Source organism: Thalassophryne amazonica, chromosome 4, assembly GCF_902500255.1.
Source record: "Thalassophryne amazonica chromosome 4, fThaAma1.1, whole genome shotgun sequence".
NCBI classification, from domain to species: Eukaryota; Metazoa; Chordata; class Actinopteri; order Batrachoidiformes; family Batrachoididae; genus Thalassophryne; species Thalassophryne amazonica.
The window spans coordinates 149,040-176,465 of NC_047106.1; the positions used below are offsets into that span (position 1 = coordinate 149,040).

At 42.0% G+C, this 27,426-nt stretch overlaps 1 protein-coding gene across 1 annotated transcript in view; it reads left to right on the forward strand.

Moving 5' to 3' along the window:
• LOC117509337 (interleukin-1 receptor accessory protein-like) overlaps window positions 1-27,426 on the forward strand; it is a 70,910-nt gene that overhangs the window by 19,059 nt on the left and 24,425 nt on the right. Inside the window, exons 4-7 of the mRNA XM_034168995.1 lie at window positions 2,860-2,943; window positions 4,538-4,745; window positions 7,052-7,220; window positions 27,125-27,196. Coding sequence (XP_034024886.1) covers window positions 2,860-2,943; window positions 4,538-4,745; window positions 7,052-7,220; window positions 27,125-27,196 — 533 coding nt within the window. The remainder of the gene's footprint in view (window positions 1-2,859; window positions 2,944-4,537; window positions 4,746-7,051; window positions 7,221-27,124; window positions 27,197-27,426) is intronic.

Genomic DNA, 27,426 nt, shown 5'->3' on the forward strand with positions numbered 1-27,426 from the left:
TCTGGCTTTGAGTTCAGTCATAGTTGAAGGTTTAATACGTCACCGCAGCAATAGACAGGGTTGTTGCTTCACCAAAAGCGGCAGCGAAACTGTGAACCAAATAAGTGAATGATCAGAGACCACTGATGTAAGATGCATGATATTAATATTCGTGACAACAATACCAAATGCCAGGGTATTTCCACTAATGTGCATCGAGTCCTGGATGCATTACTGAAATCCTAATGCATCCACAATTTCCATAAATGATTTGCGGAGGGGATCAAAAGGCTTATTTATATGAACGTTAAAGTCACCAATGATCAGAATGTTATCTGCACTAGATGACAAGTTAGAGATGAACACACCAAAATCATCTAAGAAATCAGAATATGGGCCAGGAGGCCTAAATACAGTGACAAGCTAACATAACTGATTTTAAGCCATCACGTATCCGCTACTAAGGATGGATGGCTGGATGGATGAGCTTTATTGTCATTGTCATTACAAGTGCATCAACAACGAGATTATGTCCACACTCAAATTGCCACAGACAAGATACAGCAATTAATCCACAATTATTACTAGTTTACCGTAATATTGGCACACATCAGAATTAAGACAACACATACACATTTGACATTGTTTATGTGCACTAAACTTGAAACAGTTTTCTGAATTGAGCCTGAGAGTGTGTGGTAGCTGCAGCAAGAGTCGTCGCGCCGCCCGTCAGCTTGGGGGGGTAATGGAACCCTCCACATTGCAGTGAGCAGACACACCTGCTGGTTGGCGTACTGAGGGACTAGAGCAGCTCCTTACTGGTATTGGATGTCACCCCCATGACCGGGTATGTTTCAGTCTATCAAATGACATACAAATAATCAGATTTGGAACGTGGAACATTAGAACAGATATGGAGAGACAGTCTTAGGCCCGTTGAAGAAAAGGAGGGTACACTTTCTGAAAGGGTCATCTTCATGAGCTCTATCGTGGCTTGCAAAAGTATTCAGCCCCTTGGTATTTCACAAAATTTTAATTTGTTTATGGCATTTCGAATACAAAAAGTAAATCAGGCTTCTCAATATAAACTTTTCTAAAATTATCTTCTTTAGACTCAAACTGAAAGTAAATCTCTACAACTTGATATCAATTAATTAAAATATAAAAGTCAAGCTGATGGGTTGCATAAGTAATCAGCCCCTTTGGTATAATACTTGTAAATAAGACACCCAGGCTTCTGTGGCTGTGATTGGAGAAATTGTGCACAGTGCATGTTTTACATTTTGTATCCCCAGTTATACAGCTTCATAATGAAGTGAGACAGAAGAGTGGTTTCTTTCACCAAAACATTAAATCTAGGTTTGCATCTCAGATGTACCTTCTGGCAAACTGTAGCTGAACTTTCAGGTCTTCTTTTTAAGAAAATCCTGCTCTGCCTCAGACACTCAAAGCGCTTTACAGTTATGCCTCACATTCACCCCGATGTCAGGGTGCTGCCATACAAGGTGCTCACTACACACCGGGAGCAATAGGGGATTAAAGACCTTGCCCAAGGGGCCTTAGTGATTTTCCAGTCAGGCGGGGATTTGAACCCATGATCTTCTGGACTCAAGCCCAACACCTTAACCACTAGACCATCACCTCCCCTAAAATAATAAAGTCACTGAATATGTCTTGAAATAAAGTTCAAGACATATTCAGTGACTTGGAAATGTTCATGTATCCATCCCCTGACTTGTCTGAAGAAAACTGACAATTAAACTGATTATTTACAGGTATTATACCAAAGGGGCTGATTACTTATACAACCCATCATCTTGGCTTTTATATTTTTAATTAATTTATATCAGGTTGTAGAGATTTGTTTTCAGTTTGAGTTTTAAGGAAGATAATTGTAGAAATTTTATACTGAGAAGCCTGATTTACTTTTTGTATTTGAAACGCCATAAACAAATTAAAATGCGTGAAATACCAAGGGGTTGAATACTTTTGGAGGCCACTGTACACGGGGTTGGATTTACCATCAGGAATATTCTCCTGCCAAAACTGAACCAAACTCCATGAGGGTGTTGATGAAGGTGAGAAGGTGATGGTGCAGCTTCATCGTTGAAAAACACCAAAAAGTGTCCGCTGTCTGTGTGCCCAGTCCAGCTCTTAATGCTGAAGACACCATGAAGGAAACCTTCTAGATGCAAACAGACTGTCCTTCTCTGTATTCAGAAACAAGACAAAATAATGACAGAATCATCCTGCTTGTAGAAAAAGCAGGAACAGAATTTTGGCATCACCAACAAAAATACCAGATACAAGGTTTTGTTTTGGTGGAATTGGCACTTGAGCCACCAGAAAACACTTCAGAAAGCTCCCCACAGGAGAGAAGATGTCTTGCTTCTGCACTCAGGGGGCGATATGCTGCAGGACCGTCTGGACCTTTTCTGGGTGATATCGATCACCTCCCACACGTCTGCAGTGGGTGCTTGTCTGGCACTGGCGGCTGAGGGACTTTTGGCTCTGGTGTGGGGACCCAACACTCCAGTTTCACCAACAGTAATCTTGCTGAAACCTGATGTGGATGAGAACAGAACCTCTGCTGGACTTAATTTGGCCGAAAGAGCTTAAATGGGATCCATCCAGTTTTCAAGAAATTGTGAATTAAACACATCAGTTCTGCGTTGGCTTCAGGGCTGATGCAGAACCAAGTACCAGGACTGTTCCGGTACTAAATCAGGTGATCAGGAAATAAAGGATCCATGTTGTTTCTACATGGAGATGAACCTGTGTAACCTGTGCAGAGATCTAATCTTGGACCTCCTATTCCCAGGTTGGATGAGGGTTTGTGGAACAGGATCTGACTCTCCTGTGTCCTCCTGTGTTCTGCAGCTCACACATCACCAAAGATGGAGACAGACTGTGGCTGCAGCCGGCCACCGCCAACGACACGGGACTCTACGTCTGCACGCTGAGGTGAGAAACAGAAAGGCCACGCGCACTGATCTGATCTGGTTTGTGTTTCCTGTGTGCTCACATCCTCTCTGATAACGCCGTCAGTTCTGAGAAGTGACGCGTCTCTGATGAGCTGGTTGACGGGTCAGTCACATCTAAAACCTGGTCTGGGAGGGGCATGTGGTCCACAGCAATGGGCTGTGAAGTGATAAGCTCCTCCCCTCATCAGTACCTGCCCCCTGTCTTTAGTTCTGTTAAATCAGTCCAAGCAGACCAGCCTCCAAAAGTAAGTAAAGATTAGTTGTGTAGCACCTTTCAAAATAAAATCACAAAGGGGTTTACAGCAAAAAAATAAAATAGAAACAGAAATAAAGAAATAAAACATAAAAGTAGTTAAAAGCCTGTACAAATGGTTAAAAAACAAAGTGTGCACAAAGGACGATGGTGAGGGAAGCCACCAAGACACCCGCTACAGCTGCAAAGGCACTCTGAGCTCCAGACGTTCAGCCTGGAGCTCGTGTGAGTCGGGGGACTCCAGCCCAGGTTTCATGTGTTCTTTCTGTCTTTACGTATCTTTGTCCTGCTTTATTTATTCTCTTCGTTAGATTTAAGTTTTTAACATTCTAATGTATTTTTATATAGTTGTGTCTAGGGATGGGCATTGATAACATTTTATCTATCAGTACCATTATTGATTCAATTCCCTTATTGATACCTCCTGTGAATTTTCTGTGTACTATATCTGAGCTGAGCTCTTACAGCTGTGTTGCACATCAGGATGTAATTCATAAACATGCAGGATGTCTCATTTTGGGAGGAAAAAAATGTTTTAGTGGATTGTAGTTTCTTGTCTGTATTACAACGTTTGTAAGAGGTGTCATTTTATTTAAAGCAGCAATTCGTTTTGACGTTATTAACTCTGTCTCAGCAGAGAGCTGCGCAGCATTTGGAGCTGTGCAAACGGAACGGAGGACGATTCTTGTTTCTTGACTACAAGACAACAGTGCCAGTTAGTGACTTTAACCCACACAAAAGTGACTCACAATTGACATATTTTAATGGCTTTGCAAGGTGTTAAGAAGCAGACTTGCCCCTTCTGAAGAGCAGCAAATCAAAGAACTGAGCCAGTGTATCAAAGCACTATTTCATTGGTTCAACCTTCAAACTGGAGTTGTGCCCTCAAAAACAACAGCCGCTCTGAAGGACTGATAAGGGAATCATTAAGCAAAAAGGCTATTGATGTCGGTGGATCAAATCATTTCTTAACGATACCCGAAAAGAACCGGTTCTCAATACCCAAGCCTAGTTGTGACTGGATTTCGTTACAGCAGAAGCTAACCTGGTAATGAGGGGGAGGAGCTCCTAACTCACCTGGACAGGAGCTGGAGGTGGATTAGTTTCTGGGGTGTCTTGGCATTCTGTTCAAGGACATCATGTGTTCTGAAGGGAACCAGAGAAGGGGGGTTGTCCTCGGACTGGGGTGGGGTCACTGTCTGGAGGCGTGGCTGTGGATGAATAGCAACCCTTGTACTTGACCTGTGTCATGTCACATCCAAACAAACTGTGTTTGTGACGGAACGCAAAGCAAATGTGGCATCCGGCTGCTGTTTTTTAGGAACGAGTCGTCCTGCAGTAAGACCGCCGTGCGCCTTGAGGTGCTGCAGCCGCAGGAAGCTGTACGTGGGGCAGAGTGCGAGCTTCCAGTTGCCACGGTGCCGAATCACATGGTCATCCCTTTGCAGCAGGGGAAGACTCTCGACTGTCCGGACCTTCAGGATGCTGCTCGAATGGCCACAGGCAGCCTGACTGTCACCTGGTTCCACGTGAGTCTTCTGTCTGTCATTTTTCTTCATTTGTCATCTGCAGTTTGTAGCCCAGTGGTGCAAGCCGGTACTGCGCATGCTTCCTAAACATTAGGTCAGGAGTTCAAGACCATATCTGCAGTGGCATCAGGAAGGGCGTCCATCCCAAATCGACACACACCCTGAACCGATCCGCTTTGGTGACCCTGAGCAAAAAAGAGAACCACCAAATGAAACCATTGTTTCACAGTGAAGCATTTTTCTGAAAGGTTTTTCTTCTAAACCAACACCAGCAGATCCGTGTCATTTGATTGGTGGATTCTATGTCACATGACATGTCACCATTTGTTCCATTGTATGAGTAATGCCATGTTCGGTGCTATCTGCCCTGCGTTATGGTTCCTGATTCATCTCAATCTCCTCAGAGAATGCCACACGGATCTTCCCGACCACGAGGTGTAGTCATAGTCCAGCGCCTGGGGACAGAAACAGAAAGAGGAGCAGACCCCAGTGAGCATGTTTTGATGGTGATCCTGTCTGAGAGACTACTGGGTTTGGGGGTGTGGGCAACACCAGACCCACCTGAGGCAGGCCCAGTCACGCTGGTGAGACCTGTGATGACATCTGGTGCCTGGGAGGTGGGGAGGTGATGGTCTAGTCAGAGTTCTGACTTCATCCAGAGTGCCGATCTTTGCTGTTGATGTCGGTATCTACGGCTGCTGTTCCTGCCTGGAGGTACTGACCCCCAAGATTAAAGAGGTTCCTGTGGACCACAGTATGGTGGGCAGCCTGGACCTGGTCATACTCCATGAAGCTGTAGCTGTCGTCGACTGAACGGTCCACCACTAAAAAATGGTCCGCCCTTTGCATCTGTGCATGCGTCATTTCGCACCACAGCAGCATGTCTGAGACGGAGTCTCTTCACCCAAACTGATCAAATGGATTAATGGGATTATTAACCATCAGATGATAAACGGAAAACCTCTAAAATCATTCTAAAGTCAGTTTTAAGCAGAAACAAGGCGAAATTCCATGGCGCATTGAAATGTCCGATGTGCAGTAACGCATCAGCTAGCAGCTCCTTTAGCTGCGGCGCTCTGATCATTTCCTCCGCCTTTTATGATGAAATAATGCTGAATTTATGTGGAAATGATTGTTGTAGAAAAGCTTCAGATATCTGTGGCTGAGACAGATGATGACTGGAGGCAGTTTGAAGCAGAAACGAGGTGAGAATCAGTGAACCGCGTCATCAGGGGGGATTGATTTTTAGGGGGACCGTTTGGTCTATGACACCAGCATGCAGGACTTGGTTTCACTAGCTGCCTCAAAAACACTTTGTCATGGTCTTAGAGGTTGTGGTGGACCAGTGCACCAAGGACCCGGGTAAAGCAGTCGGCTTCCTCCAGCAGCTGCTCAGTGGTTGGTTGAACTCGGCCACGATGCTTCTGATTGGTCTGAAGAGTGTGAAGAGTCTGATGGTGTCCTCTCTGAGCTCATAGTATATACAGTCCATGATCTCCAGCGCTCGCTGCTATTAAAGATTACATCTGAGATGGTATCAGGATGCTGATGATGGTGCGCTCCTATAGAACACTTCTTTCTCTAGCACCATCTGCTGGCTGGGATGAGCAGCAGCAGACCCAGTTTGGTGATCTGCCCTCCTTGACCACAGCTGACCCCCGTGAAGGAACAGCTACTGCCATCTGGCTTTGGTTTGTCCTCAGAATCTGAGTATTGCTCTCTGTGTGTGTGTGTGTGTGTGTGTGTGTGTGTGTGTGTGTGTGTGTGTGTGTGTTGCTGTGTGTGTGCGTGTGTGTGTGTGTTGCTGTGTGTGTGCGTGTGTGTGTGTTGCCGTGTGTGTGTGTGCGTGTGTGTGTGTGTTGCTGTGTGTGTGTGTTGCTGTGTGTGTGTGTTGCTGTGTGTGTGTGTGCGTGTGTGTGTGTGCGTGTGTGTGTGTGCGTGTGTGTGTGTGTGTTGCTGTGTGTGTGTGTTGCTGTGTGTGTGTGTTGCTGTGTGTGTGTGTTGCTGTGTGTTGCTGTGTGTGTGTTGCTGTGTGTGTGTGTTGCTGTGTGTTGCTGTGTGTTGCTGTGTGTGTGTGTTGCGTGTGTTGCTGTGTGTGTGTGTTGCTGTGTGTGTGTGTTGCGTGTGTTGCTGTGTGTTGCGTGTGTTGCTGTGTGTTGCGTGTGTTGCTGTGTGTTGCTGTGTGTTGCTGTGTGTGTGTGTTGCGTGTGTTGCTGTGTGTGTGTGTTGCTGTGTGTGTGTGTTGCGTGTGTTGCTGTGTGTTGCGTGTGTTGCTGTGTGTGTGTGTGTGTTGCTGTGTCTTTCAGCGGTGTCAGCGATACCCGTTCCCTCTCAGTTACCGGCAGCAGAAGGGCGTCAGCCTGCAGTTCCATATGATGATGGACTCCTTCCAGGGTTCATACTACTGCATTGTTCACTATCAGAGGAAGGACAAAGTTCTCCGCTTCACCAGGACCATCAACGTCACCGCCGTCTGTAAGATCTCAGCTGAGTTGAACCACTTTTGCACACAGTGCCTGTTTACAATTCCAATGACTTTTGGACACTGTGTAAAATGTAAATAAAAACAGAATACACTGATTTTCAAATCCTCTTCAACCTATATTCAACTGAATACACCACAAAGACAAGATATTTAATGTTCAAACTGATAAACTTTTTATTTTTGTGCAAATATTTGCTCATTTTGAAATGGATGCCTGCAACAGGTTTCAAAAAAGCTGGGACAGTGGTATGTTTCCCACTGTGTTACATCACCTTTCCTTCTAACAACACTCAATAAGCGTTTGGGAACTGAAGACACTAATTGGTGAAGCTCTGTATTTGGAATTCTTTCCCATTCTTGCTTGATGTACGACTTCAGTTGTTCAACAGTCCGGGGTCTCCGTTGTCGTATTTTGCGCTTCATAATGCGCCACACATTTTCAATGGGTGACAGGTCTGGACTGCAGGCAGGCCAGTCTAGTACCAGCACTCTTTTACTATGAAGCCACGCTGTTGTAACACGTGCAGAATGTGGCTTGGCATTGTCTTGCTGAAATAAGCAGGGATGTCCCTGAAAAAGACGTTGCTTGGATGGCAGCATGTGTTGCTCCAAAACCTGGATGTACCTTTCAGCACTGATGGTGCCATCACAGATGTGTAAGTTGTCCATGCCATGGGCACTAACACACCCCCATACCATCACAGATGCTGGCTTTTGAACTTTGCACTGGTAACAATCTGGATGTTTTTTTTCCTCTTTTGTCCAGAGGATACGACGTCCATGATTTCCAAAAACAATTTGAAATGTGGACTCATCAGACCACAGCACACTTTTCCACTTTGTGTCTGTCCATTTCAAATGAGCTCAGGCCCAGAGAAGGCGGCGGCATTTCTGGATGTTGTTGATGTATGGTGGTGATAGTGTTTTTTTTTCGGGAGGGAGATTTATCAGGTTGAGACGGTGGCCTGCTCCTGTAGACGTGTTCGTAGTAATTATAGGGGGATATGTTTGTGAAATTTAATACCTATTACTATATTGGATGGCGTTGGAATTGAGAAGTATGGACATCAGTCGTGTTGTCATTGTTTATAGGCCCCCTGGCCCACATTCTGAATTCTTGGACGAATTTGGTGCATTTATCTCTAACTTGTCAACTAGTGCTGATAACATTTTGATTATTGCTGACTCTGATCCCCTGTGTAAATCACTTATGGAAATTGTGGATGCATTGGGTTTTCAGCAATGAATTCAGGGCTCGACGCACATTGGTGGAAATACCCTGGATTTGGTTCTTGTACGTGGTGTTGCTTTCACGAATATTGGCATCTTGCCCCTTGCATCAGTGGTCTTTGACCACTCACTTATTAGGTTTACATTTACGCTGCCACATTTAGTGGAGCAACAACCTTGCCTGTTACTGCAGCGACACATTAAACCTTCAACTAGGACTGAACTTGAAGCTAGATTGCCTGATTTTTTTTTTTTTAAGCTTCAACTTTGCAGAATGCTCAATCAATAGACAGTCTGGTGGATAATCTAAATTCAGTACTCAAAACTACACTTGATAAGATTGCGCCTCCTCTATTAAGGCCTTGCCTTCCCAAAGTGCAGTTGCCTTGGTTCAGTGGTTACTTGCGGGACCTCAGGCAGAAGGCTAGAAGTCTGGAACGGAAGTGGCGTAGCTCTAAACTAGAGGTGTTCCACCTTGCATGGCATGATGCAGTCGTAGAGTATAAGCATGCGCTATGGACTACAAAGCGGGCCTACTATTCAGATTTGATCAATAAAAACAAGCACAACTCAAAATTTTTGTTTGACACGGTAGCATTTCTTATCCATGGATGGTCACCTGTTAGTCATTCTCTGTTTGTAGCTCAGGACGTCTTGGATTACTTTGAAAAGAAAATAGAAGACATTAGATTGAGCATATCTCAACATGCCTTGGCTCAATCATTGCACCCTGCTCTGGAGGCGGGTGTTATCAATGAGGTGACACCTAGATTTACAGAATTTGATACTATTTCACTAGATGCGCTGGCGAAGCTTGTGACATCTACAAAAAGCACAACCTGCTTATTTGGTCCTATACTAACAAAATTGTTTAACGACCTATGGCCCGTTCTTGGGCCGACTGTGCTGGAAATTGTTAATCTTTTGTTAACCTCTGGTTCTGTTCCTAGCTGTTTTAAATCTGCAGCAATTAAACCATTGCTTCAGAAATCTAGTCTTGACCTTAGTGTAATGAATAATTATTGGCCGATATCAAATCTGTCATTCTGCTCTAAAATTCTGGAAAAAGTGGTTTCACAGCAGCTTGTGGACCATCTTACCAAGAATGATCTTTTTGAGTCGCTACAGTCTGCTTTTAGAAAATATCACTCCACAGAGACAGTGCTTATTAGAGTGGTGAATGATTTTCTGCATGCAATGGATTCGGACACCAAGATGGTTTTGGTGCTTTTTGATCTTTGTGCTGCATTTGATACTGTGGGTCATCATGTTTTACTTGATAGGCTGGAAAATTACTTTGGGATCAAGTTTCCTTGCTTGGTAGAGAAGCTTGAATCTTCGACTGGGACTCAGGAGAGGTGTCAGTTCCATTGTTAGGAGGGACAGCGCCCCTGTCATTAGGAGGGTGCTGACTAGAGCACAATAGGTGCTAATTAAAGCAATTGTTTAATCACTAGCCAATAGCAGTCTGCCTCTCTTTAGGAGGGGTCTGGTTAGGTTTAAAACTCCAGCTTTTGTGGCTTCTGTTTGTTCTTCTCTACAAGGGTCAGACAGAAGTCAGACTACCAGAGCAAGAATTTTAGCTGAGGAAGCTTCTGCGAATTGAAGTGAAACGTCCTCGCGTCAAGCAACCCAGTCGAGTCGAAGATTCAAGCTTCTCTACTGTGGAAACCACCTGGACAACTGAGAGCCTACACAGAAACTTTCCTTGCTTGGTTGACGTCATACTTGTCCAGTCATTCTCATTGTGTTGTGTATAATAACACTACCTCTGGTCTTTGTGAAATGAAATTTGGGGTTCCACGGGGGTCTGTGTTAGGCCCCTTGCTTTTCTCACTTTATATAGCGCCCCCTTGGGCATATTCTACGACATTATGGGGGTTGCCTTTCATTGCTATGCTGATGATACTCAGTTATACATGCTGATAACTGCTGGTCATCTTACCCATATAAAATCCTTAGAAGATTGCCTTGTATTTGTGAGAAGCCGTTGTCTGGTAACTTCCTACTCTTAAATTCTTATAAGACTGAAATGATGGTTCTTGGTCCAGCCAGACATTGGCATCAATTTGATCATTTGGCGCTTAGTTTGGGTTTGTGTGTTATACATCATATGGACAAGGTGAGGATGCTTGGGGTAATTTTTGATCCTACGTTGTCCTTTGACCTCCACATTAGAGATATTACAAGGACTGCCTTCTTCCATCTGCAAAACATAGCGAGGATTCGTCTCATCCTGTCTATGGCTTATGCTGAGACTTTGATATATGCATTTATCTCTTCCAGACTGGATTATTGTAATGCTTTATTTTCTAGTCTGCTGCAGTCCAGCATTAGTGGTCTTCAGTTAGTGCAGAATGCTGCTGCCAGACTTTTGACACAAAGTAAAAAGTTTGACCACATCACACCCATTCTGGCATCCCTTCATTGGCTTTCGGTTTCTGCCAGATCTGATTTTAAAATCCTGTTGCTGGTTTATAAGATTGTTCATGGACTGGCTCCTTCCTGCCTGGCAGACTTGGTCAAGCCGTACGTACCGGTGTGGCCCTTGCGTTCGCAGGGCTTCTATGTGTTCCAAGGGTGAATAAGAAGTCTATGGGGTATAGTGCCTTCTCCTACCGTGGCCCTACTCTCTGGGACGATCTACCTGCAGCTATAAGGCAGTCCGACACGGTTGAGACTTTTAAATCAAGACTGAAAACCCACTTTTTAGACTGTCTTATCATTAATTTATTCTGTTTTTATGTTTGCCTTGTAATGTCTTTTTATTCTATGTCTTACCTTTTTCTTGTGCAATTTTTATTTAAATTTACTCTGTTGTTATGAATTGTGTGTTATGTGAAGCGCTTTGGGGCGACTCGTTGTGAGATGGTGCTATATAAATTAATAAATTGAAATTGATGTATGGCTTTCGCTTTGCATGGTAGAGTTTTAACTTGCACTTGTAGATGTAGCGACGAACTGTGTTAACTGACTATGGTTTTCTGAAGTGTTCCTGAGCCCATACGGTAAGATCCTTTACGCAAGGATGTCACTTTTTAATGCAGTGCCGCCTGAGGTATCGAAGGTCACGGGCATTCAGTGTTGGTTTTCAGCCTTACCTCTTACATGTAGAAAGTTCTCCAGATTCTCTGAATCTTCTGATTATATTATGGACTGTAGATGATGGAATCCCTAAATTCCTTGCAATTGAATGTTGAGAAATATTGTTCTTAAACTGTTGGACTATTTTTTCATGCAGTTGTTCAAAGTGGTGATCCTCACCTCATCTTTGCTTGTGAATGGCTGAGCCTTTTGAGGATGCTCCTTCTATACCCAATCATGACACTCACCTGTTTCTAAGTGTTTGAGCATTCATCAACTTTTCCAGTCTTTTTTTTTTTACCCAGTCCCAACTTTTTTGAAATGTGTTGCAGGCATCCATTTCAAAATGAGAAAATATTTGTACAAAACAATAAAGTTGATCAGTCTGAACATTAAATATCTTCTTTGTGGTGTATTCTGGTGTAGTTGTCTCTTTTACACTGAAGACCAGTTCAACAGGAACATATAAACAAATGGTGAACTCTCAATAATTCATTTGAATAGCAGAAGTGTATATGTTACAGCGCTGTGAAAAGGTGTTTCCCCTCTTGACCCTTTACATGTTAGATTTTTATTAGGACATCAAAAAACAAAAACAAAATTCAGGCCTTGTATATTAGAATTTCCAAAATCATGCTCTTTAAACTCACAGTGAAAGTAAATCTCCACAGTTTGATATAAAGTAATAAAAAATCTAAAAGCCAAAATAATAGTGTGAATCAGTAAGTGTCCCCTTTAGTATAGCACATGTAAACCATCACTTTCTTTGGACAAGTCAGGGGATGGATACATGAAACATTCCCAAGACACTGACTGTCTTGGACTTTATTTACATGAATTATGAAGAAATACAAACAGTATAGCACTCTGTGGTAAATCTGTGTGGAGTAGATAGTTCTCAAAAACTGAGTGACTGTATAAGAAGGTGAAGAGTGAGGAAAGCCACCTAGACACCAGGACAACCCTGAAGAAGTTATAGACCTCTGTGGCTGTGATTGAAGAGATTGTGCACAGTGCAAGTTTTGCATTTTGTATCACCACTCCTGCCTTCATAGTGGAGTTGCACAGAGAATAATTTTCTTTCAACAAAACATCAAATCTATGCTTGAATCTACAATGTGCCTTCTGGCAAATTGTAGCTGAACTTTCAAGTGTTTTTTTTTTTTTTTTTCGTTTTTATAGAAACCTTCTTTATACCACTTCATCATGAAGCTGTATAACTGGTGATGCAACACTCAAAACCTATTACTAGGATTACTTAAAGCAATTCACTCGTCAGTTCAACATTATAGCAATATCAGAAACATGGATAACAGAAAACAAAGGAGCACATTTTGAACTGACAGGATATGAATGGAACTACATGAATAGGAAAGATGGGGGGGTGGGGTGGCTTTGTTTGTGGACAAAAATCTCAAATACAGGATAACAGACAATATGACAACAACAGGTGACAATTTGTTGGATTGTATAACAACTGAAATTGATTTAGAGGGTGCTAGAAATATAATTGTTAGCTGTATATATAGAGCACCTGCTTCAAGTGTGGAGTTATTTAAAGAATGGATAGAGGGAAAATTTACAAAGAAAAAAAAAAAATTGAATTTATGTATGTGGAGATGTAAACATTGATCTGCTCAACCCAAATAACCACAATGCAACAGAAGAATTCATAAATATAATGTACAGTCTGAACTTAATACCCAAAATGGATGAATTAGAAATTATAGATGTCAGAAAATTTAAAAGTAAAACATCAACAGACTACAATGATTTGGATATGACCCTGATTAAAGATGTAATTAATTCAATTTTAAAACCGTTAGTTCACATTTTCAATTTATCATTAATCACAGATACAGTTCTAAACAGTATGAAGATTTTCAAGGTCATACCACCGTTTAAATCTGGCAATAAGCATCATTTCAACAAATATAGACCAGGATCTTTATTACCACAATTTTCAAAAATTTTAGAAAAACTATTGCAATAGACTAGTTAAATTTATTGATAAACATAAATTGTTACATGATAGTCAATATGGTTTCAGGTAAAACAGATCCACAGCACTTCCTTTAATGGATTCTATTGAAGAAATAACACATTGCATTGATGAAAAGAAAATAATTGCAGGGCTGTTTTGGGATATAAAAAAAGCATTTGACACCATAAATCATGATATATTACTGAGTAAGTTAGAGAGGAATGGGATAAGGGGGGGGGGGGGGGTGGCATTATAATGGGTAAGGAACTACTTAGGAAATAGGAAACAGTTTGTGAAGCTGGATGATTTCTGTTCTTCGCGTGTGGACATGGTGTGCGGTATCCCACAGTATTGGGCCCTAAGTTACTTATTTTATATATCAATGACCTGTGTAATGTATCTCATGTTTTCAGAGCAGTCTTATTTGCTGACGACACAAATTTGTTTAGTGCAAATTACAACTTAAGAGAGTTAATCAGTCACACTGAGATAGAATTTGGTAAGTTAGGACAGTGGTTTACAGAAAATAAATTATCATTAAATCTGAACAAAACAAAAATCATGTTTTTTGGAAATTGTAAAGAGACAGAAGAGGTCAAACTTAAAATACAAGGTGTTGAAATTGAAAGAGTAAAAGAAAATAAATTTGAGTCATAATTGATGAGAAATTAAATTGGAAGAGTTATATAACACATATACAAAATAAAGTCTCAAAAAGTCTGGCAGTTTTATATAAACAAGATATATGTTAGATAAAAAATTACTAAAAACCTTATACTGTTCACTAATATTACCATATTTTAATTACTGTGCTGAGGTTTGGGGAAATAATTACAAAACTGCTCTAAAACCACTAATCAGTTTCAAAAAAAAGGGCAATAAGAATAATCAGTGATGCTGGATACAGAGACCACACAAATCCATTATTCTTTGAAACAAAAATATTAAAAATGCAGGATTTAATAGAGTTTCAAACTCTTCAGACATTGTTTAAAGCTAAAAATAAATAATTACCTGTAAATATTCAGTCTGTTTATCGAAAGGGAAAATCTATATAAAATATAATCTGAGAGGTTTGTATTGTTTTCAAATTCAAAAATTTTGTACAACATTCAGAAGATTTAGTATTTCTGTGAGTGGAGTAAAAACATGGAATAACTTGAATCAAGAACTTAAACAATGCCAAACAATTCATCAGTTTAAAAAAAAAAATAAAATAATTTTTTTTTCCCAAGTATGTCAGCGAAGAGATTTAAAGGTTCACAGCTGAAACTTTGAAGCAGCTTTTGAAGGAAGCTGAAAGATGTTTTTGTCACTTAAAGACAGATTCATTTCTTCCCACTCCTACTCAGACATGCATTTTTTTTTTGTTGATATTCTTTTTTTCTCTATTGTTTTGTATTGGAAAAAAAGGTGAATGTGATGTTATGGAGCTAAATCCAGGCCAAAAGTTTTGTAATCTGAAATTAAAAAAATTTTGAAAAAATTAATTTTGATAATCATTTAAAAAGTATTATCAAAATAAAAATAAGTGTAATACATATATTTTCAGTTTAAATATATTTTTGATTCAGCTCTGTAATTATTTTGATCAAATAATTTATTTTCATTCATATTTCTTTTTTTCACCTTCAGATTTTTTTTCATTTTCAGATCTTTATTTTTTCATTTCAAATTTTTGGCCCCGTTCTGGTGTGGGAGGGCGTGGCTTCAATTGAGAGGGGCGTGGAATTGTGAGTGACACGCCAAGCAATCAGTCCTCACATGATGTTGCTTTCTTTGATGTTTGCTTGCTTTCAGGAAACATGGGTACTTTGATAGATAATGACTCTGCTCCCGTCTCCATCGTTTATTTACTACGCGGCCGGCGCGTGAAAGAAAATAGAGAGAATGAAAGTTTATTACGAGGCTTTAAACCCTCGAGATAAAGCTGTTTATTGTGATCGATGTGTAGCAGTTGGTTCAGTGGATCCGTATGTTGTACCGGATAGTGAATTTAATGACAATGTAACAAAGTGTCCGGCAGTTTCACAGCGTAAACTTAATATGACCAGAACCAAGCAGACTGCCCATAAATCCAAAAACAAAACCGCCCGGAAGAGCGCTCCGGCTACCGGCGGTGTGAAGAAGCCTCACCGCTACAGGCCCGGCACTGAGACGCTGAGAGAGATCCGCCGCTACCAGGAATCCACTGAGCTGCTGATCCACAAGCTGCCGACCAGGTCACCCTCGCCGGCCTCCTGCAGAGCATCACAGTGGAGCTCTGAAAGTGGAGGTCGGTCTTGAAGTCCTGAGCGATTTCCCTCAGCAGGTGCTGGAAGGGCAGCTTGTGGATCAGCAGCTCAGTGGATTTCTGGTAGCGGCAGTGCGCCACAGTGCCGGGCCTGTAACGGTGAGGCTTCTTCACACCGCTGGTAGCCGGAGCGCTCTTCCGGCTTTGGATTTGGATTTACCGGCGGTCTGCTTGGTTCTGTCCATATTAAAGCTTCCTTCAGATCTGCTGAGCCTGGTCTCTCTGTGTGTCACTTAGAAAGCTCGTAACTCTTCACTGCAGCCTGTAAAATGAGCGACCTGCCTCATTTTACAGGCTGCGATACTGCGCTGCGTTCACGGTCTTGTGTGGATTTGCGACACATCGGTTTTTTAGGTATAGGTGTTAAACTTTACAATCTTGCATATTTTCCAGTTTTTAAACATCAAAAATGACCAAGAGTGGTCTAGAATGACTTGTAACAGACATCTTTAGCATCACTTTATTTACAGGTATCAAGACAACACAGTGGAGAGAAAGTGTTAAGTCATTATCTATCAAAGTACCCACGTTTCCTGAAAGCAACATCATGTGAGGACTGATTGCTCTGCTGTCACTCACAATTCCACGCCTCTCTCAAATGAAGCCACGCCCTCCCACGCCAGAAAGGGGCCAAAAGTTTGAAACTGAAAAAATAAGATCTGAAAGTGGGGAAAAAAAGATCTGAAGGTAATAAAAAGAAATATGAATGAAAATAAATTATTTCATCAAAAAAATTACAGAGCTGAATCAAAAATATATTTAAACTGAAAAATATATATCTTACACTTATTTTTATTTTGATAATACATTTTAAATGATTATAAAATTCAAGAACAAACATTGAATTTTCAGTTTAAAAATGTATTTGTTTCAATCTTTTTTTATTTTCAGATTCCAAAACTTTTGGCCTGGATTTAGCTCCATATGATGTGATGTTGAAAAATCCGATGCTCAGTGTCTGTGTCTGTCTGAATAAATTCATTAATTCATTCATATTTAATTGAATATAGGTTGAAGAGGATTTGCAAATCATTGTATTCTGTTTTATTTACATTTTACATGTCGTCTCACCTTCATTGGAATTGGGGTTGTAAATAAAACCACTCACAGCGCTGTCTGTACTGAAACATTCACAAGCTGCTTGTCATGTGACCATGACTCTGCTTCATCCAGTCATGACCCGTGGCAAGGCTTTGTCCTCTAAGCCCCCACATCGTCACTTTTACAGCCAGTGAATAGAACTTAAATACTAAAAGGATTGTATTCCTGCAGCGCTTTTAAAAACCTGATGGACACACTCAGAGCACTACACGGGGAGAGACACACACACACACACACACAAACCCAGGTCATGTCTAGGATGCCATCTTCACTGTTTGTTAACATGGCACCCGAAACGCAACTTGTTGCAATAGCCTGTTTGTTCATTTTATTTTCTCGCCTTTCTGCGTAAATGCAAAGAAATAGAAGAAGTCGCAGATTTTTTCAACGCATCGCAATCATGTCGGAGAATTTTGTGGTATTAATAATTAATTAATTTGTAGTTTATAATAATGATAATAATAACAGTATTAATAACTAATTAATGTTAATACTAAGAATAATTAATCATTAATAATAGTAATAATTAATATTAATTGATTAATCATTAATTGAGTAGTAATTAATTAGTAATTAAACCCTTGAAATATATCAGTCTGTGTGGAATGAATGTATACATTATACAAGTTTGACTTTTTCAATGGAATGCATGAAATACATCAACTTTTTCTTGATATTCTAATTATATGACCGGCACCTGTATGTATGTTTTAGGCTGCATCTAGTTCTGTTAATATTTCTTTTTCAAATTCTCCCATTTTTTGCATCCAGCCCTATTTCCTTTAGAAATTTCCTTGACAATATCAGTCTGTCAGGACGTCAGGTTATGTGTTACACATGTACATGTGTGTGTAGATATTTTCCAACATTGATGAAACTTCTCATTTTCTGCCTCATTTTCTTATTAGGAGTCGAGTGTGTTCAGGGCTCCCTGTTTGTTTACTAAATACACACACGTGTTACAGACCTTGAAATCCAACAGCAGGGGGCGCTATAATCCAAAGATTTACGAACATACAAATTAACCTGCTTATCCTTTATCATGATTTTCTCCGTTGTGAGATATAAAAGTGTCTTATCGTAGTGTTCGTGTGTATGTGCATTTTAACGCCTCAGCCTATGAGCGAAGTTACGATATTCTTCAGAATGACAATATACACAACATGCATCCAGCAGCAGACACGTTACTGTCATAGACAACTGCCTGTAAAGTGTTTTGGCAAGTTATAACTTTCTAAACAGCATAATTTGTAATGAAAGCGCTTCATTTGTGTGGCTCTTTCTGCGCCATGTTTGTTTCCTTGGAGACAGCAGTAAGCTCCTCCTACCCTCCAAACGGAGTGTGCATCCAGATTCACTCCATTTGAAGGGGTTTGTAGCCCCCTGCCTTCCCCTCCGCCTCGCTCCAAAAAGAGAATTGAGACACTCCTCTGTCTCTCATGCCCACACAAAACGGAGGGGAAGGGCCAAGGGATAGAACTGAGATTCAGCCCAAATGTGGTGTCTGATGTTCCCTCACAGTGTCAGTGAGTCTCCTCATGTCAGTCTCAATAAGTAACCGTTTACTGAACATTAAGTCATTCCAGCAGGACCCAAAACCTCCACAAAGACCTGGGACCAAAGACATCCAGTCCTCACCTTAGGACTCTGGTTAGAGTCCAAGTCTGACAACCAGACAGACAGGCAAACATAAATGAGAAGGTCTTATAGATTTGGAATGAACTGCACAGGTTTGATTGACAGGCGAGTGATTGTAATTGGGCAAAACAAATCAAATGACAAACCACTATTAAAATTATCTGTGTAATGCTTGGAGCAGTTTCTTCTTCTCCTGGACCTCCTTCCAGCTGCTCCCACTAGGGGGCACCACAGCAGATCATCTGTTTCCATCTCACCCTGTCCTCTGTATCTTCCTCTGTCTCACCAACCACCTGCATGTCCTCCCTCAGCACATCCATAAACCTCCTCTTTGTCCTCCCTCTTCTCCTCCTGCCTGGTGGCTCCATCCTCAGCATCCTTCTCCCTGTATACCCTGGGACCCTCCTCTGCACATGTCCAAACCATCTCAATCTCACCTCTCTGACTTTGTCTCCAGAGTCACAGTGTAATGACTGGAACAGTTTAAAACCTGTACAGGTGTGAACAGTTCAGAATCAAAATGTTTCCTTATGGCCTGGTCACACGGCATTTGAAGACTCTTGAAAGTAAAAAAGTATAATCAATCAATCAATCAATTTTTTTTATATAGCGCCAAATCACAACAAACAGTTGCCCCAAGGCGCTTTATATTGTAAGGCAAAAGCCATACAATAATTACGTAAAAACCCCAACGGTCAAAACGACCCCCTGTGAGCAAGCACTTGGCGACAGTGAGAAGTAAAAATTCCCTTTTAACAGGAAGAAACCTCCAGCAGAACCAGGCTCAGGGAGGGGCAGTCTTCTGCTGGGACTGGTTGGGGCTGAGGGAGAGAACCAGGAAAAAGACATGCTGTGGAGGGGAGCAGAGATCAATCACTAATGATTAAATGCAGAGTGGTGCATACAGAGCAAAAAGAGAAAGAAACACTCAGTGCATCATGGGAACCCCCCAGCAGTCTAAGTCTATAGCAGCATAACTAAGGGATGGTTCAGGGTCACCTGATCCAGCCCTAACTATACGCTTTAGCAAAAAGGAAAGTTTTAAGCCTAATCTTAAAAGTAGAGAGGGTGTCTGTCTCCCTGATCTGAATTGGGAGCTGGTTCCACAGGAGAGGAGCCTGAAAGCTGAAGGCTCTGCCTCCCATTCTACTCTTACAAACCCTAGGAACTACAAGTAAGCCTGCAGTCTGAGAGCGAAGCGCTCTATTGGGGTGATATGGTACTATGAGGTCCCTAAGATAAGATGGGACCTGATTATTCAAAACCTTATAAGTAAGAAGAAGAATTTTAAATTCTATTCTAGAATTAACAGGAAGCCAATGAAGAGAGGCCAATATGGGTGAAATATGCTCTCTCCTTCTAGTCCCCGTTAGTACTCTAGCTGCAGCATTTTGAATTAACTGAAGGCTTTTCAGGGAACTTTTAGGACAACCTGATAATAATGAATTACAATAGTCCAGCCTAGAGGAAATAAATGCATGAATTAGTTTTTCAGCATCACTCTGAGACAAGACCTTTCTAATTTTAGAGATATTGCGTAAATGCAAAAAAGCAGTCCTACATATTTGTTTAATATGCGCATTGAATGACATATCCTGATCAAAAATGACTCCAAGATTTCTCACAGTATTACTAGAGGTCAGGGTAATGCCATCCAGAGTAAGGATCTGGTTAGACACCATGTTTCTAAGATTTGTGGGGCCAAGTACAATAACTTCAGTTTTATCTGAGTTTAAAAGCCGGAAATTAGAGGTCATCCATGTCTTTATGTCTGTAAGACAATCCTGCAGTTTAGCTAATTGGTGTGTGTCCTCTGGCTTCATGGATAGATAAAGCTGGGTATCATCTGCGTAACAATGAAAATTTAAGCAATGCCGTCTAATAATACTGCCTAAGGGAAGCATGTATAAAGTGAATAAAATTGGTCCTAGCACAGAACCTTGTGGAACTCCATAATTAACCTTAGTCTGTGAAGAAGATTCCCCATTTACATGAACAAATTGTAATCTATTAGATAAATATGATTCAAACCACCGCAGCGCAGTGCTTTTAATACCTATGGCATGCTCTAATCTGTAATAAAATTTTATGGTCAACAGTATCAAAAGCAGCACTGAGGTCTAACAGAACAAGCACAGAGATGAGTCCACTGTCTGAGGCCATAAGAAGATCATTTGTAACCTTCACTAATGCTGTTTCTGTACTATGATGAATTCTAAAACCTGACTGAAACTCTTCAAATAGACCATTCCTTTGCAGATGATCAGTTAGCTGTTTTACAACTACCCTTTCAAGAATTTTTGAGAGAAAAGGAAGGTTGGAGATTGGCCTATAATTAGCTAAGATAGCTGGGTCAAGTGATGGCTTTTTAAGTAATGGTTTAATTACTGCCACCTTAAAAGCCTGTGGTACATAGCCAACTAACAAAGATAGATTGATCATATTTAAGATCGAAGCATTAAATAATGGTAGGGCTTCCTTGAGCAGCCTGATAGGAATGGGGTCTAATAGACATGATGATGGTTTGGATGAAGTAACTAATGAAAATAACTCAGAACAATCTGAGAGAAAGAGTCTAACCAAATACCGGCATCACTGAAAGCAGCCAAAGATAACGATACGTCTTTGGGATGGTTATGAGTCATTTTTTCTCTAATAGTTAAAATTTTATTAGCAAAAAAAAGTCATGAAGTCATTACTAGTTAAAGTTAAAGGAATACTCGGCTCAATAGAGCTCTGACTCTTTGTCAGCCTGGCTACAGTGCTGAAAAGAAACCTGGGGTTGTTCTTATTTTCTTCAATTAGTGATGAGTAGTAAGATGTCCTAGCTTTACGGAGGGCTTTTTTATAGAGCAACAGACTCTTTTTCCAGGCTAAGTGAAGATCTTCTAAATTAGTGAGACGCCATTTCCTCTCCAACTTACGGGTTATCTGCTTTAAGCTGCGAGTTTGTGAGTTATACCACGGAGTCAGGCACTTCTGATTTAAAGCTCTCTTTTTCAGAGGAGCTACAGCATCCAAAGTTGTCTTCAGTGAGGATGTAAAACTTTTGATGAGATACTCTATCTCACTTACAGAGTTTAGGTAGCTACTCTGCACTGCGTTGGTATATGGCATTAGAGAACATAAAGAAGGAATCATATACTTAAACCTAGTTACAGCGCTTTCTGAAAGACTTCTAGTGTAATGAAACTTATTCCCCACTGCTGGGTAGTCCATCAAAGTAAATGTAAATGTTATTAAGAAATGATCAGACAGAAGGGAGTTTTCAGGGAATACTGTTAAGTCTTCAATTTCCATACCATAAGTCAGAACAAGATCTAAGATATGATTAAAGTGGTGGGTGGACTCATTTACATTTTGAGCAAAGCCAATTGAGTCTAATAAGAGATTAAATGCAGTGTTGAGGCTGTTATTCTCAGCATCTGTGTGGATGTTAAAATCGCCCACTATAATTATCTTATCTGAGCTAAGCACTAAGTCAGGCAAAAGGTCTGAAAATTCATAGAGAAACTCACAGTAACGACCAGGAGGATGATAGATAACAACAAATAAAACTGGTTTTTGGGACTTCCAATTTGTATGGACAAGACTAAGAGTCAAGCTTTCAAATGAATTAAAGCTCTGTCTGGGTTTTTGATTAATTAATAAGCTGGAGTGGAAGATTGCTGCTAATCCTCCTCCTCGGCCCGTGCTACGAGCATTCTGGCAGTTAGTGTGACTCGGGGGTGTTGACTCATTTAAACTAACATATTCATCCTGCTGTAACCAGGTTTCTGTAAGGCAGAATAAATCAATATGTTGATCAATTATTATATCATTTACTAACAGGGACTTAGAAGAGAGAAACCTAATGTTTAATAGACCACATTTAACTGTTTTAGTCTGTGGTGCAGTTGAAGGTGCTATATTATTTTTTCTTTTTGAATTTTTATGCTTAAATAGATTTTTGCTGGTTATTGGTAGTCTGGGAGCAGGCACCGTCTCTACGGGGATGGGGTAATGAGGGGATGGCAGGGGGAGAGAAGCTGCAGAGAGGTGTGTAAGACTACAACTCTGCTTCCTGGTCCCAACCCTGGAAAGTCACGGTTTGGAGGATTTAAGAAAATTGGCCAGATTTCTAGAAATGAGAGCTGCTCCATCCAAAGTGGGATGGATGCCGTCTCTCCTAACAAGACCAGGTTTTCCCCAGAAGCTTTGCCAATTATCTATGAAGCCCACCTCATTTTTTGGACACCACTCAGACAGCCAGCAATTCAAGGAGAACATGCAGCTAAACATGTCACTCCCGGTCCGATTGGGGAGGGGCCCAGAGAAAACTACAGAGTCCGACATTGTTTTTGCAAAGTTACACACCGATTCAATGTTAATTTTAGTGACCTCCGATTGGCGTAACCGGGTGTCATTACTGGTGACGTGAATTACAATCTTACCAAATTTACGCTTAGCCTTAGCCAGCAGTTTCAAATTTCCTTCAATGTCGCCTGCTCTGGGCCCCGGAAGACAATTGACTATGGTTGCTGGTGTCGCTAACTTCACATTTCTCAAAACAGAGTCACCAATAACCAGAGTTTGATCCTCGGCGGGTGTGTCGTCGAGTGGGGAAAAACGGTTAGAAATGTGAACGGGTTGGTGGTGTACACGGGGCTTCTGTTTAGGGCTACGCTTCCTCCTCACAGTCACCCAGTCGGCCTGCTTTCCCGGCTGCTCGGGATCTGCCAGAGGGAAACTAACGGTGGCTAAGCTACCTTGGTCCGCATCGACTACAGGGGCCTGGCTAGCTGTAGAATTTTCCACGGTGCGGAGCCGAGTCTCCAATTCGCCCAGCCTGGCCTCCAAAGCTACGAATAAGCTACACTTATTACAAGTACCATTACTGCTAAAGGAGGCCGAGGAATAACTAAACATTTCACACCCAGAGCAGAAAAGTGCGGGAGAGACAGGAGAAGCCGCCATGCTAAACCGGCTAAGAGCTAGTAGCTGCGCTAAGCTAGCGGATTCCTAAAAACACACAAAGTGAATAATGTGTAAATAATTTAGCAGAGGGAGTGCTTTAGTTAAGGCACGTGAAGATTACACTGTGAAACAAATCGTTATCTAGGTAACTAGATCAATCTAACTATGCAGATTAAACAGCTAACAGATACAGAAAAACACCGCTGTGCTCCGGAACAGGAAGTGATACAATACCGCAGTGAGAGCCAACCACCAGTAGAGGGTATAAAAGTCAAATCATCAAGAAAAGGTGGACAAATGAGCTTCGTATCACTGAATAGCCTGCGAATCAAGAGAGCAAAAGGAATGAAAGAGGAACTAAACAAAACCAAAGCCAACGTTGATCTTGACGCTTTAAACTAAATGCACCTGGAGCCACTGCTGGAGCAATTTGTGTCTGCATCTCTGCGTTCCAGGACTCTGCGTTGGGACGGAGCGCTGTAGGGCCTGAGTCCTGGAGAAGCTGCAAACAGAAGCCCGCAATCCAATCCACTGTGGAGATCTGTGTGCACGTCGGTGGATCCACCTCATGGAGCAAGAGAGAGAGGGACAGAAATGGTCCAGATGGAATGGTCCTCTGTGATTCCACAAGCGATTACAGGTGTTTTCAACATCGAAACTCTGACAGAAAATTATTAGTTTGCTACAAAATAATTATTTTATATACGGTGTCCGGTACAAAAAGCAGGTGGGATTGTGCTCAAGAGGGCTGCGCCTGTCCAAAATAGTCTCTCAGGTCCTTGTCGCTGCCAGGCGCTCAGATAATGGGCTTTAAGCAGCCTCGTCCTCACCACACACGCCTCTAAAATCCTCACTTGTCCTCGTAGTACCTCGTACACAAACTGTTGTTGCTAAAACGGCGTTTGCTCGCGTCATGCGCAGAGTGTGCAGCCACAAACAAAACCACATGAAGTGCCTCCAACACACGTGGGGTTAGTGACTTGTGATTGGTTAGCCTGTGCGTTTTCCACCAATGAAAAAGGAGTACTTACCGCTGTCACCAGTGCCGGCCCTTCTCTGCTGCAGCACTGACAGCCTGTCTGCAGAGGAGGAAATGATCCTTTTTGGTGTGTGTGTGTGTGTGTGTGTGTGTGACATAAACACACAGCAAAAATTCAATAGGTCGGACTTGTGAGGTTGAACGAAGTGTAAAGGAAGATGAACGAAATGCCAACATTACAAAAACTAAGCAAAAGATAAGAAACCGTCAAGAAAAACAGCCAAATGAAATATGGACAAATTAAGGTTTTCGGCGGCATTTGTTCAAATTTTTTGATAGTTGAAAAATCCTGATGAAGCGCCAACTGCAGGAACGAAGCTGCGCGAAGGTTAAACGATGCCAACGAAAGTGTTATCATTTGAGAACCGGGTTTGGATGGTTAACCCAAGTGCAGGAGCAGTAAGGCAGACGAAGAGGTTTAAACAAGAGTTTATTAAACAAATGACTGCGCAGTGGAGGGACAAAGGGAGGACTTGACGGATGGGACAGACAGGGCCACGAGACAGGGACTGGAACCAGGGGAGCGAGCCTACAGAGCTGCTGGGACTGACAGGGAGAATGAGAGGACAGCTGAGATAGTGAAGGTGCATTTGGGTGCATCTGGAAATGAAAGTCTAAGCTAAACTGAATAGTTCATTCAGGGGTTCAGTTCAGAGGCAAAGTCTCAGTTCATTCCAGATTGGAGTTTAGATCAAAGGTGCAGTTCATTCAGGAGTCCAGTTTAGATCACAGTCTTTGTTCATTCAGGATTTTAGTTCTACATGACACACCCTAAAGGTGGGCTCATGACCTGCAGACCTACAGATGACAGCTCCAAGTTCCAGGCTTAGATGAAGGCAGCAGTTTAGCAGCTCACACTCTCTGGGAAACTGCACTCAGAGAACCACAGTTACATTGACTCAGAAACTCAGCTGCTGCGTGTCGATGTCTCCAGACTGTCAGCAGATTAGATCATAATGGTTCAACCAGTGGAACAACAAGATGACTGTGCACACTGATCCTGAACCGCACAAACCCGAACTACAGAATAACCATTGATGTTTACAGAACTCCATGAAGAGGAACGGACTTGGAGCAGAAAACCTGCTGAACACTAAGCAGCAACATAAACGGACTCTGATAATTAACAACATGAGTGAAGCGCCGCGTGTGATTACACACCAGACAGAATAACAGAATATGTCAAGAATAACAGAATATGTCAAGGTCAGAGCGAGAAACAGAAAAGCCTGACGTGAAAAAACCCTTATGATCCACTTTATATAACTGAAGTCATGTATTCAGAGCAGGAGCTCACACTGCAGGAAAAACACGATAACATCATCATTAGGAACTTGGAGTAACGGCAGGAAAAACACCACGTGTAAAGAGGAGAAAACACGGCGGGTTGCAGACTGCGCCTGGAAGCAACAGTGAAAAAATACAGACAGATACTTTCACGGACATGGGAGCCCACAGCGGAGGAGTTAGGACAGGAGTGCAGAGACTTCAGTCCGAAAAAACTCAGCAGGACAAGTTAATGAGCTCAGAGGCTCACGTCGGGAAAACAACAAACAAGTGGCATTAACTCCAAACACGGCGGCGGGACGCCAAACAAAGAACACTGAGAAAAGCATAAGCTCGGGTCACCAGCTGGGTGCAATGGAAGAGCACAGCTGGGAACTCAAGGCAACCCGATTTCGACCCACAGGAACACGGAGGTTCAGCTGGAGGTGAGCAGTTGTAGCTGTCTTAGCAATAGATTCTGGCCCCGAACCCATGACAGGTCCAGGGTTAAATCTGGTACGGTGATGAGACGAGATGAAGGTCAGCTGTGAGCATCCATTCAGTGACAATGCAGATCAGCTGTAAGACGCCACTCTGTCAGTTCCACGTGATAACTTTAGAGATGGGGCGGGGCCCAAGTGCAGCTTGACAGCTGGGAGCAGAGCCCTGACGTCACACACAGCAGACGCACCCAGCAGCTCCACCTCAGCCTCACCTGAAGTCACAGAGACAACGAAAAACCAGCAGACCAGGCAGGACCAGGTGCACACCACAACAGAAAGTCCAGATTTCTTGTTTCATTTGGGCTTTGTTGGCCTTCGTTAAGTGCCACGTGACCGGGCCTTTACATCAGGTCACTGTTGAGTATTTCAGGAGCAACACCAAACTAACAACAACAGCAACTTTAATTCAGTCACGAGCGCGCTCTTCAAAGAACAAAGAAATTCTGTTTCACTGCTACAACGTCTGTTCTGTTCTGTTCTTGGTTCACTTTTTTTTGTTTCTGCACTTGCTGCTTTATTTACGAGATGAACAAAAACGCTTTATTCAAATCAAGATTTGACTCTTTTTTTTGTGCCTTCTGGTAAACGAAGGCCACTGGCTGTACAAGTGACCGTTTAGTTTGTTAGACTAAAGTAGGTCTGTTATTTTCTGCTGTCATTGAATTTAAGTTTCCCTTTCAGATTATAGAACATCTTTTTTTAACGGTGAAGCCTAAAATTGATATAATAAAAGCATGTTGAGTCTTGTTTTCCAGACACTGTGTGAGCTGTGGGACATTTGTTCTGTTTGATTTCATCAGATCCGATCACGTTGCCCAAAAAGCCGACCATCCTCCACCCAACCAAGGAGCAGCTGTACTCCGTCAAGCTGAGTAAGAACCCTGACTGCAGTAAAATCCTTAACAAACACTTGTGCTCGCTCTGCTCAGTGTCTTGCTGGATTTTAAGATCCAGCATCCTCTGCGTCAGCATGGGAGACACACCGTCTTTATCCAGGTCAGGTGGGATCATAGTCCTCATGTGCGAAGATGGGTGTTGGTGCTACAGTGTGAAAGTCATTTAGGCACTCTGCAGCTCTTTGGGGGGGGGGGGGGTCCAGTGT